At 44.9% G+C, this 12372-nt stretch overlaps 1 protein-coding gene across 1 annotated transcript in view; it reads left to right on the top strand.

The window, feature by feature from the left end:
- Positions 1-7045, top strand: part of MGA (MAX dimerization protein MGA) — a 92447-nt gene extending 85402 nt beyond the window's left edge. Inside the window, exon 26 of the mRNA XM_074955663.1 lies at positions 2374-7045. Within this exon, the coding sequence (XP_074811764.1) occupies positions 2374-3683 (1310 nt within the window). The 3' untranslated portion in view covers positions 3684-7045. The remainder of the gene's footprint in view (positions 1-2373) is intronic.
- Positions 7046-12372: the final 5327 nt, after the last annotated feature.

Here is a 12372-nt window from a genome sequence, read left to right as displayed (position 1 = left end):
GAAAATACAGTAGAGGAATTTTATATACACAGAGAACATGAAACAATGGGTGTTACCATACACACTGTAACGAGAGTGATCAGGTAAGGTGAGCTATTACCAGCAGGAGAGGGGGCGGGGAGAGGGAGAACAACCTTTTGTAGTGATAATCAAGGTGGGCCGTTTCCAGCAGTTGACAAGAACGTGTGAGGAACGGGGCGGGGGGAATAAACATGGGGAAATAGTTTTACTTTGTGTAATGACACATCCACTCCCAGTCTTTATTCAGGCCTAAGTTAATGGTGTCCAGTTTACAAATTAATTCCAATTCAGCAGTCTCTCGTTGGAGTCTGTTTTTGAAGGTTTTTTTGTTGAAGAATTGCAACTTTTAAGTCTGTAATCGAGTGATCAGAGAGATCGAAGTGTTCTCTTGACTGTTTTTTGAATTTTATAATTCTTGACGTCTGATTTTTGTCCATTTATTCTTTTACATAGAGACTGTCCAGTTTGGCCAATGTACATGGCAGAGGGGCATTGCTGGCACATGATGACATATGTCACATTAGTAGATGTGCAGGTGAACGAGCCTCTGATAGTGTGGCTGATGTGATTAGGCCCTATGATGGTGTCCCCTGAATATTTATGTGGACACAGTTGGCAACGGGCTTTGTTGCAAGGATAGGTTCCTGGGTTAGTGGTTTTGTTGTGTGGTGTGTGGTTGCTGGTGAGTATTTGCTTCAGGTTGGGGGGCTGTCTGTAAGCAAGGACTGGCCTGTCTCCCAAGATCTGTGAGAATGATGGGTTGTCCTTCAGGATAGGTTGTAGATCTTTGATGATGTACTGGAGAGGTTTTAGTTGGGAGCTGAAGGTGATGGCTAGTGGCGTTCTATTATTTTCTTTGTTGAGCCTGTCCTGTAGTAGATAACTTCTGGATACTCTTCTGGCTCTGTCAGTCTGTTTCTTCACTTCAGCAGGTGGGTACTGTAGTTGTAAGAACGCTTGATAGAGATCTTGTAGGTGTTTGTCTCTGTCTGAGGGGTTGGAGCAAATGCGGTTGTATCTTAGAGCTTGGCTGTAGACAATGGATCGTGTGGTGTGGTCTGGATGAAAGCTGGGGGCATGTCGGTAAGTATAGCGGTCAGTAGGTTTCCGGTATAGGGTGGTGTTTATGTGACCATCGCTTCTTAGCACAGTAGTGTCCAGGAAGTGGATCTCTTGTGTGGACTGGTCCAGGTTGAGGTTGATGGTGGGATGGAAATTGTTGAAATCATGGTGGAATTCCTTAAGGGCTTCTTTTCCGTGGGTCCGGATGATGAAGATGTCATCAATGTAGCGCAAGTAGAGTAGGGGCATTAGGGGATGAGAGCTGAGGAAGCGTTGTTCTAAGTCATCCATAAAAATGTTGGCATACTGTGGGGCCATGCGGGTACCCATAGCAGTGCCACTGATCTGAAGGTATACATTCTCCCCAAATGTGAAATAGTTATGGGTGAGGACAAAGTTCAGCCACCAGGTTTGCCGTGACATTATCGGGGATAATGTTCCTGACGGCTTGTAGTCCATCTTTGTGTGGAATGTTGGTGTAGAGGGCTTCTATATCCATAGTAGCTAAGATGGTGTTTTCAGGAAGATCACCGATGGATTGTAGTTTCTCTAGGAAGTCAGTGGTGTCTCGAAGATAGCTGGGAGTGCTGGTAGCATAGGGCCTGAGGAGGGAGTCTACATAGCTGGACAATCCTGCTGTCAGGGTGCCAGTGCCTGAGATGTCAACTGATGGAAATGGCCCACCTTGATTATCACCACAAAAGGTGGTGGTGTTTTTTTCTCTCCTGCTGGTAATAGCTTACCTTTCCTGATCACTCTTGTTACAGTGTGTATGGTAACATCCGTTGTTTCATGTTCTCTGTGTATATAAAATTCCCCTACTGTATTTTCCACTGCATGCATCCGATGAAGTGAGCTGTAGCTCACGAAAGCTTATGCTCAAATACATTTGTTAGTCTCTAAGGTGCCACAAGTCGTCCTTTTCTTTTTACTACTGGTAGTCAACGGACAGATGGGAAAAGATCCTAAGATGAGTTTGCAAGGGTTGGCCTTAGGGGGGAAAACCTCTATCAAACATGCTCAACTGAAAAACAAAAATTCTGCTAGACAATAGACATCATGGGATTTCATATTATTTATACGACTCACTCTTCAGAGTGGATTGAATGTTAAATTTGTAGGGGAAAAAAAGAAGGTACAAACCACTCAAGACACTCTATTTCAGCAGATGCTTTAAACTCTTTGTAAGGGTGGTTTTGTTGGGGGGGGAGATGATGTGGGAGAGGGCAGATTGTCTTCAGCTTCAGTCACCAGTGATCCTGATGAGTTTTGCTTTGTTTGGTATTGCAGAGAGTGAAGATTCATTCATGATGCCAAAGATTGTTAATGTGACATCACTGGCTGCTGAAGGGGGTGTGAATTTAAACCTGAATAGAAACAAGAATTCTCATGTAACCCCAGGTGCTGGTGCCCAGACATCTGAGACATCCCTGAAAGGAGGACCTCATGAAAGTAGGCGGAATGAGGACATCCTTTCAGAAGAAAAAAACAAGGCATCTCCTGGAGACAGCTGTGGAGATGGAAGAAGTGCCACAGGGCCCACACAAATTTTCCTTGAAAATAAAGACAGCAGCTTTCCACAGATTCGGAATGTACCCAGTGTGAAGGACTCCTCAGAGTCCTTTGCTAAAAAGTCTTGCATTGGAGAGTTTCTTGGAAGCCAGGGGAGGAGAAAAGAGACTGATCAGGGAAGGGAAAGGTTGAAGCCAAAGGATTCTCCATTCCGCAAGCTGCAGGTTAAAGATCTCAAAGACTCCAGGATAGAAATGGAACTGAGGAAGGTAGCCTCTGCAATAGAGGAAGCAGAACTAGACCCAAGTGAGTTACTGGGCAGCATTGAGGAGAGTGATGACACTGATGAAACCCTCACTTCACTTCTCAATGAAATTGCCTTTCTCAATCAGCAGCTGAATGATGACACTTCTGGCATGTCAGAGCTGCCCAGTACCCTGAGCTCAGACTTTTCTCCAGAAGACTCTGAAACTCGGAGGGGAACTGCCAGTGTACTGACCACTGCAGCTGGAGCCTCCTTCCAGTTTGGTCACTTGGGTAGCAGTTTCAAGGGCCTTTCTGAAGTTCGAGAGAGTAGTGGCTCCATAAGTCCCCTCCTGCTTCACCTGGAAGATGACGACCTTACTGATGGTGAGAGGAACTCTGCAGAGCCTTCATCTCAAGCAGATATTTTGAAGATAGTGATAGGCTCTGAAATGAAGGACCCACTTGCCAACCTTTCAGTAACTGGTGGTGGAAGTGGTAAAACCTTAGATCCCCTGGCAGAGATCAATGTGTCTCCTCCAATCCTGCAGATGAAAACTAATCTAGAAGCTGGTAACACTGACACACTGTGGAGGCCTATGCCCAAACTAGCACCACTTGGGTTAAAAGTTGCAAATCTTCCTTTAGACTCAGAAGGGCAGAGTACCAAGGTGATGCCAGTATTGGCACCTGTAGTTGCAAAACTGGCACCCATTGGTTTAAAAACTAAATTACCTGCAACTGACCTGGAAGGACAGGACAGTAAAATAATGCCCACATTAGCATCTGTGGTTGCAAAATTGAACAGTATTGGGACCTTGCCTTCAAATTCTGCAGGCAAATAAATACTTGGATTTTTTAGAGACCGAAAGGAAAATCTGGAGCAATTTGGACTATGAAAGGAATTGGTATCTTGAGTTGTAACATCTTCCCTTGTCTCCAGACACTTGTTCCTGTATCCCTGTAAAGAAAATATGGTATCAGTGCACTCTTCTGACTGAGGGCAGGCCCCAAGCTGAGAAATCAATGCTATGAAACTTTAATTGTGCTAACATAAATTTTACCTCACTATTGTGTTCTGGACGTTCATCCCCCAGAAAGAAAGATGATGATGTATTACCATTGCTGGGCATATGGTATCCTTCCAACAGTGGGTCCTTCACAAAGAGTTTAGGAAACTAGAGGTCTGATGGACCCGGGCCACTGAGAGATTCACACCCTAACAGAGATGCAGTTGTTTCTGGATGAGGAGAAATCAGGAGTACTAGCGTTTGTACCAGCCAAATTAACTATCTATGCAGAAGCAGGGGTGTTCACAGCTGCAGTTTGTGCACAGCCCACAAAATGTAATGAGCTTGTGTAAATGAGATTGGAGCAAGCTTGTTCAAACTGGTTGCCTTGGGTGGAGGAATGGGAGATCAGGGATAGATTTCCCAGAATGCTAATGTCAAAAATTTCCATTCTTCAGTGAGTGAGAATTATCTTCCTGCTCAGACTCTCTCTGGTAGTTTCTGCCCACATCATTTCCATATGAAATCTTAAACTCCCATTTTAAGGTGAAGAAGGAAATTTTCATAGTGATGATTGCAACACCCCAGTGTTGTTTTTTTAGTTAGCTAATTTTAAAAAGAGAAAACCCTGCCATGTTCTTCCTTGAGCGTGCTGGGAATGAGACAGCATCCAGAACGAACAGATTCAGACAGGAGAAATCCATCTGAGTACCAGATTGCTAACTCCTTAAAAGCATCGCTGAGGTAGTTTGAGTGTCATTTGTCTCCATTCTCCTCTCCTTCCTTCCCTATTTCCTCCCTTCCTCATGGTTCTTGAAGACCTATACATCTCGAAGACATTTACAGGAAGTGACCCTTTCAGAATTATTAGGACATGAAAGTGTGTGTGTGTGTGTGTGCGTGCGTGTGCGCACGTCCTTCCAAACTATCCATTTCTTTATGAATTCAGGAAAGGTACTCAGAGGTTCTCATTGCATTTACACAAGATGTGTATAGCAAAAAAACAAAAAATGCTCATTACCAGGGAAATCGGGCAGTATTTGAATCACAAGATGTATTTTTTATTCTCTTCTGCCACCACTTATTCAATAAACTGTAGTTACTCTTCAATGTTAAGCTGTTGGAAGTGAAGGGCCTGCAGACTGTAAAGATATTTATATTTTTGTACACAATTTTTGTTTTCTTAGCTTCCTTGAAGAATGAAATTTTCAGCCGAGAAGAGACTATTTGTTAATGTGTATAAATGATTTTTTCCTATCTAGTTTGTAAATAATAGGAATTATGGTGGACTTCAGGGGCTTCTTAGGTGCTCCTCAAAAGTGAAAATCACTGCTGTGAAAATTGTGTAGAATCTGGGAAACGGCGCATTTTGCCTTTCTTGCATAATTGTATTTAGGAATGTAATCCCTGCTCTTAATGCCTCAGCAGCAGAAATTGGGATTCCGCGTGCCCCCAGTGATCCACCCCACCCCACCCCCTCCAGCCCGCCGTGATGCACTATTGCGGGAGCTTCCATCTCTCCCAGCGCCAAGGCTGTGCCTGTGTCTGACAGTCACATGCACGTGCTGTAAGTGATGATCTTCCACTCTTCAGAAGCAGCGTCAAACTCTACATTTGCAAAAGTATGCCCTATACAGTAAGCTGCAGCTTCTGGACTTGTGTCTAGAATGGCTGTGTCACTGGGTATGTATATCTTGTGTTGTTTCCTTTTCTTTGTTACAATTTCCTATTGGGCTTCAGAGCAAAGAAAGGCTTCTTAAGATGGGCATGCATAAAGTTGCTCCAGACACTGTGTAATGGAGGTGTCTTCACCTTGGGATTCTACAAGGCATTTTTGAAAACAGTTGGACAGGTGTGTGTCACTTCTACTGCCTTTGCATATTTTACAGTTTAACCTCAGTTTGTATCATAAATGCTAATCTCCTTCCTGCACTAAAGGGTTGAAGAAGAGGGTGTGGGTTAGTATGAGAGCCATGCAAAGCCTTACAGATATCATTCAATGCCTTATAAAGGGGAACTAGCCTATAAATACATGTTTACATCTACTCCTTAGAGATTAAAGGCTAGATCCGAACCTCATTTACACCAGTATAAATCTGGAGTAACTATATTGATCTCAGTTGAGTTACACCAGATTTACACTGATGTACCTGAGAGGTTGGCCCTGGGTATTTTAAATTGGCTGAGGTTGCTTGTCATTATGCCCAAGACAGTTTGATTTGCCATTAAATTCAACTCCTTGCTGTGTGAAACAGCCATCAGCATTGCACTGACGGTGCCACACGCACAAAAAAAGCCACTAAATTTTCTCTCTGGCCCCTATCGCTTCTTGATCCAAAATGGCTGCTGTTCACTTTAGTGTTAAAATTAAGTTTGCATTAATCCATGTCTGTACATTAAGAAAAATATGCCTTTCACATTTCATAGAACACAGATAGCATTAAAGTCACTCAAACACTCTTTTAAAATAACCCTTCTGCCTTGAGGGGCAAGGTGATAGAAAATGCCTAGATATATATTTACTGTTTGGCAGTGGGCAGTCAGGAATGCCGGCTGTAACAAAAGCATATCGTTGAGATAAAAGCTGACCTGCCTGATGCCAGAAAACTATCAGTAAGTCAGCCGAGAACAGACCCCAAAGTCAAAAGAACCAATAGGCACGCAGCCAAGAAAGATGTTGGCAGGTTCTGCCAAGCAACAGAGCCCCTTTGAAAAGCTCATTAGCCTTTGCTTTTCCTAACCCTCACATCCCATCTTTGCATTTCACTATCATTCTGAATGTCGAATCCCCTCCCACCCACAGCCCCCAAATCAACTGGTTGGGAACAAACCTTTTGGAAATTATGCATACTATTTTTAAGAGACAATAATGCAAGAATGTGTTACTTTGGTAGTGAGTGGGTTTTGGAATCAGGAGAACAATAGAAACCCCTGCAAAGAGCACATTCTCACTAGACCAAGAATCCTGGAAATTTTGTTTGGTTTTTTAGACATGTCTGTAAATAGACAAATGTTTTTAAGAATATAATGCAATGTCAGATTTAGCTTTTTTCCTTTTATATATTAAAAATATATCTTTCCCTCTTTTCAGCTTTTGAAAAATTGATATTTTTGTAGAAATCTAACAGTACGGGACTGTTCAATGACTGTATGTGAGAGAGAGGAAATGTAAAACTAAAATAAACCAATCAAGTTCAACCAGGGACTGGCTTTGGAAGCTTTTATTATTGGGAGGGAGAATGGGATGAATAATAAAGTATTAATTGCCTTGGTGGTGGTGTGTGGAATTGCACAACCAAGCAAAGCTAAAAATATTTAGTCTTTAAATATAGTTCACGCTCTGTATTTATTGTGTGTACTGCACTAACACCTAAGAGCGCCAGTCATGGATCAGGTGCTGTACAAACACAGAACAAAAAGATAGTCCTTCTCCCAAAGAGCTTAATTTTCATCTCTCTGCTTCTCCAATCAATCAAAAACAAATATCAACTTCTCATATAAAAGAGGGGATTGTTTTTGTTAATGGAAAGTCTTAAAGATTTGATCAGACAGTTTCCAAGGAGGCTTTGCTTCTCTACTGTTGTGTTTTACTGCAGTGGTACAGATATTGATGTATACATTTGAGCATTTTTTCCGAACTGCATAAAAAAAATTAAAAACAAATGGTTTGGGGTGAGAGATTGAGAGATTAGAGCAAGAATATAAGTGGGGGGGGACAGTGATGCTCTTTTTTTAGGGTCTGTTTTCAGTTGTTTTGACTGTTTTGTCTTGCTGGCGTGGACAGATGCATTAATGGCTGGCTTGTCCATTGCAGCAGCAAACCATTGGAAATAATAGTCTGTCCTCAGCCAGGAATGCCTAAATTTTATGGGATTTAAGTGCAGCAAAAGCAGCTTTTCAGAAGCCCAAAGACTACTACGTTTATATATGCAAGTTAAAAACACACACTACTTATTAAACACAAGTAAATGAATAAACTGGAAAGATGTATCTTATTTTTCTCTTCTTTCTGTCCTATCAATTTCTATTATTTGCTCCTTGTTATCTCAGTGCTCTTTTCTGTCTCATCTGTTGTTCTCTTGCTTTCCTTTTCTCTCCTGTTCTTCCGCTCCTTTCTCACCTCAGCCTCAAGTTCAAGCCTTCTTTTCCTTGCCATTTACCTGCACTCGTCCAGTGTGCTGGAGTCTGTCTGCTGGTTCATTTTGTCTGTCCATAGCCCTGTAGCTTTCCCTATTTACTTCCAGCCCTGAGCATCCTGCAGATCAATGCATTTTGAGTCACAATGTCCCATGCTTGTATGGACTTCAGAAACATCATGTATAAATGAGGCTGCATTTGGCTGTGCTAATTTTGTCATCCTAATGGGCTATACTGCAGTGTCCTTTAGGGCTCAGAGAGGAACCCTTCTGGAGAAACAGCACCCGTCTTAAATGAGCCCTGTAGAGAAAACTCCAGATTTTTGCTTTCCGGTTCGTACAGAACCAGTATGGATTGAAGGTTGTGTTTAAGGGATCTTTGGCAGGTGGCTCTTGTTAAACTAGTTAAACTAAGACTATCTACCCTGCTGCCATCTTTTTGGGTGGGAGTGAAGAAGTCCAGAGAGCAGCTCCCAAGCCCTATCTAACAAGCTTCATGTTTTTATCCCTGGTCTCATCTGAGCTACTGTAATGGAAGCAGGGAAACTGGTGTTTCTTCCTCAGGGTCAATTCATGATGAGTGCTCTCAGCCCGGAAGGATTTTTCCCTTGAGACCCAAAGAGCCTATAAAACCCCGTCACAGACTCTAGCAAGAAATACTAATTTAATATTAGGTACAACACCTCATATCCTTGCCAAAGGTTGACACAATTACTGGAAGAGATTTGAATATCACCAGTCATTTTAATAAGGCTGTGACCATGTAAATGGAAAAACTATGGCGTGAAAAGAAAAGAACTGGGTGAAAAGAAAAGAAAACCCAGTTTGACTGTAGAGTAGGATGAAAATAAATTATTCAGCAATCCACTAGAATTCATTATTTGTTACCCAGAAGTTAGTTTCACAATTTTCACACATTTCAAATCCTTAACTGGAGGAAGTAAATTTCTGGGCCTAAAAAGTCCCATGAAGCTACTGTCCCAAAGCACGGGAAGATCAGTCTTCGTGCCCTATATTATTATTTACTAGAACCAGTTGCAAAAATGTTTTTCCTTGCAAAGAAAAATTATTTGAATTGTTTGGGTTTTCTTAGGAAAAAGAAATATTTTTAAATGGCTGTTTTTTTTTTTCTCCTTGCAAAACTTTCTGCTGTGTTGACAAAGCTCTTTTCTGTCAAAAAGCATTGTGATGGCAAACTTTCCACCCTGTTCACTTCTGTGCCAATGCTCAGGGCTTGACCTTTTTTCAATTGCTGGATTGGCAGTAGGCAGCACTCCTGTGATGAGCTGTTCTACTCAGGATACTGCCTCTAACGCTTCCTTCTGCAGTCTTCCCTTTAGTTAAAGCACAGCAATAGTGCTGTGAAAGTATAATCCTCGTTCCTCTTCCCAACACATCGACTGACACGCATCTCCCATGGACCAAGAGCAGTTCCCCATTAGGACTTGGGACGTCTGTCCTGTGACACTTGCTTAGAACCAGTGATGAGCTGCCAAAATCTTAACAGCGGGTTCCCTCCTCACCCCACGAGGGGGTTGTTGCCTACCCCCGGGACTCCTGCCCCATCCAACCTCCCCCCCCCCGGACCCCTGTCCCATCCACCCCGTCCCCTGACTGCCCCCAGAACCGGGTAGGAGGGTCTCGTGGGCCAAAGTAGTGGGTGCTCACCCCACCCGTAAGAGCCAGAGGCACCTGGTGAGGTGGGGAGTCCTGGCGGTGCTTACCTGGGGCAGCTCCCAGGAAGCATCCGGCAGGTCCCTCTGGCTCCTAGAGGCAGGGGAGTGTAGCTGGGGGGGGAGCAGGGGAAGCAGCCGCTCCCCCCACTGATCACATCAAAAGTGGAGCCTTAGGCGCCGACTCCCTGGGTGCTCCAGCCCTGGAGCACCCACGGGGAAAATTTGGTAGGTGCAGAGCACCCACCGGCAGCTCCCCACCTGGCCCCAGCTCACCTCACCTCCACTCTGCCTCCTCCGCTGAACGCGCTGCCCTGCTCTGCTTCTCCACGCCCCCCCCCTTCCTCCCTGCCCCAGCTTCCTGCAAATCAGCTGTTCGGCTGGAAGCCTGGGAGGGCTGAGAAACAGGCTGTGGCTTCACGCTCAGGTCGAGGGTGGCGGAGGTGATCTGGGGCGGGGAGCAGCTTCCTGGGGCCCCGCCCCCCCGGGTTACTTCCTCATGCACCCTCCACCCCCACCCCAGCTCACCTCCGCCTCCCTGGGCCTGAGCGGGAAGCCGCGACCCGCTTCTCAGCCTGCCCCAACTTCCCGCGCGAACAGCTGATTCGTGGGACGCCTGGGGGGGTGAGAAGCAGGGCGGGGCAGCACGTTCAGGGGAGGAGGCGGAGGCGGAGTGGAGGTTAGCTGGGGCTGGGAGCTGCCTGTGGGTGCTCTGCACCCACCAAATTTTCCCCTTGGGTGCTCCAGGGCTGCAGCACCCGTGGAGTCGCGCCTAAGGCACCACTTTTGGCCGGTTAAATTTAGAAGCCCTTTTAGAACCGGTTGTCCCTCGCGGAACAACCAGTTCTAAAAGGGCTTTTAAATTTAACAACCGGTTCTAGCTCACCACTGCTTAGAACCCTTTTTCAAAAGAATCCAGTTCTGTGCAGAAGAGGAGATATCGTTCAGAAAACTCCCCAGGGCTAACTGAAGTGAAGTTTAACATGTTTTCCCTGGGAGGAGCAAGGCTCAATGGTCATTGCTGATCCCAAGGAACTGCTGGGAATGGCAAACTCAGTGCTGTGGATCCTGGCATGTTTTCACGGGATGCTGACGGCTCTGATCTGGACTCTGGTTGACAGCACAGCTTGCTCATGAGCCCAGTCTTCTCTGTATCCCCCATGTAGCAGAATGCTCTAAGCAGCGGGGATAAGGTCTAATAACACTTAACGCTTCTGTAGCGCTTTTTGTTGTATGCCAACACTTATCCTTGGGCGCCTGCTCCTCTGGTCCATCTCCCAAGACCACATGGAGTCCAGTCAAGGGTTTGTGCACAGGGCTTTTGCTTGCTCAGGAACGTGGGGTGAGGAGAATGTCCGCGCCACTTCTGCACTTACTGGCCACATCTGACTGGTACTCATCTCACTTAATCCAAGGAGTAGACGCCGTTACCCCCAAGGCATTAGGTCAATTAAAAACTTCAACGGCTCTTGGAGCGCCTATGGCACTCACAGCTAATGATCTAACTCAAATTCCCACTGCACTGTTGTAGCATTTCTTTATTTCCTTTGCTTAGCATTGCTGATGCCTTGCTAATTCTGCATTCAGCTAGTTCAGCTTTCTCCTGTCTAATCAATCTGCTCCTCCTGCCACTTTCCTTCAGCAATGCCATGATCCATTTTTCCCCACATCACACTGACAAGCAGCTATCCTATCATGAACTTTAGTTTGTGGCATTGCTAGGTCAACAGCAAGTGGCACGGATTTTCGCTCATTAAAACGAAAACACAGTAACTGTCACAATGAAAAGAAGCTTAGCTTGGGATAAAGGCGCCTAATCCTTTAGGAGATAGGAAGCCTGGGTTGTAGTCCCAGCTCTGCCACTGGCCTGCTGGGAGACCTTGGGTGAGTAATTTTACATCCCTGTGCCTCAGTTACCACATCTGTAAAATGGAGCTATTGATACTCTTGAGTTCTGTGAATGAAAAGCACTATATAAGAGTTAGATACTACTGTATTATTAAACATTGACTAATTAAATCCTATATTAGCAGCTTGCTTTCCATCTGGGATGTATGTGTTCTGCATAAAATGGAGCAGAAAGCAGCTGCCCTTGTCTTTGATCCGGAGATGCAGTCCAAACAGATGACTGGTTCCAATATGCATCCATCTCTCTTCATGGGAGCGGAAGGATGCCCCTGATTTGAGATGATACATCGTCACATGCTGGAAGTTTAGTCTCTGCAAGAGAAATCTCTATGGAAGTTGAGGGTAGCTGCGAACTGCCTAGTAAAACTCCGTGGCCAGCACTCTGACAACTGGACGTTAGGAGACTACTTGCAGTATCTTCACTATGTATGGAGAAAAAGACAGATGTTATTAAGTCTGTAAAGGGAAGGAGGAAGGGACATGGCAACATTTTTTAAAGTATTTTTTTATCAGAATAGTGGCATCGAGAACTTTCTCTTTGGAATATTTTGAGAACAAGCTACTGGCTTCCAATGAGTCAGCATAGTCCCTCCACCGTTGAGCCTCTTTTAGGTGCTCCCTATTAAACACAGCAGTCCTTGCGTCCTGCTCTGGGGCTTGGCTGACACAGCGCACACGCTGGGTTCTGCCCCACCTGCTCCCACAGACAGGCTGATGGCCAGTCACCACCCAGCGGGGTGAACAGGAATCTCTGTAAACCAAAGAAAGACCCAGTTCAGCTAGAGTCTGGGCTGCAGGCTTTGTTAT

Source organism: Natator depressus, chromosome 6, assembly GCF_965152275.1.
Source record: "Natator depressus isolate rNatDep1 chromosome 6, rNatDep2.hap1, whole genome shotgun sequence".
Taxonomy (NCBI): domain Eukaryota; kingdom Metazoa; phylum Chordata; order Testudines; family Cheloniidae; genus Natator; species Natator depressus.
Note: the sequence above shows the minus strand (reverse complement) of the source record. Positions and strands in the feature narration are given on the sequence as shown.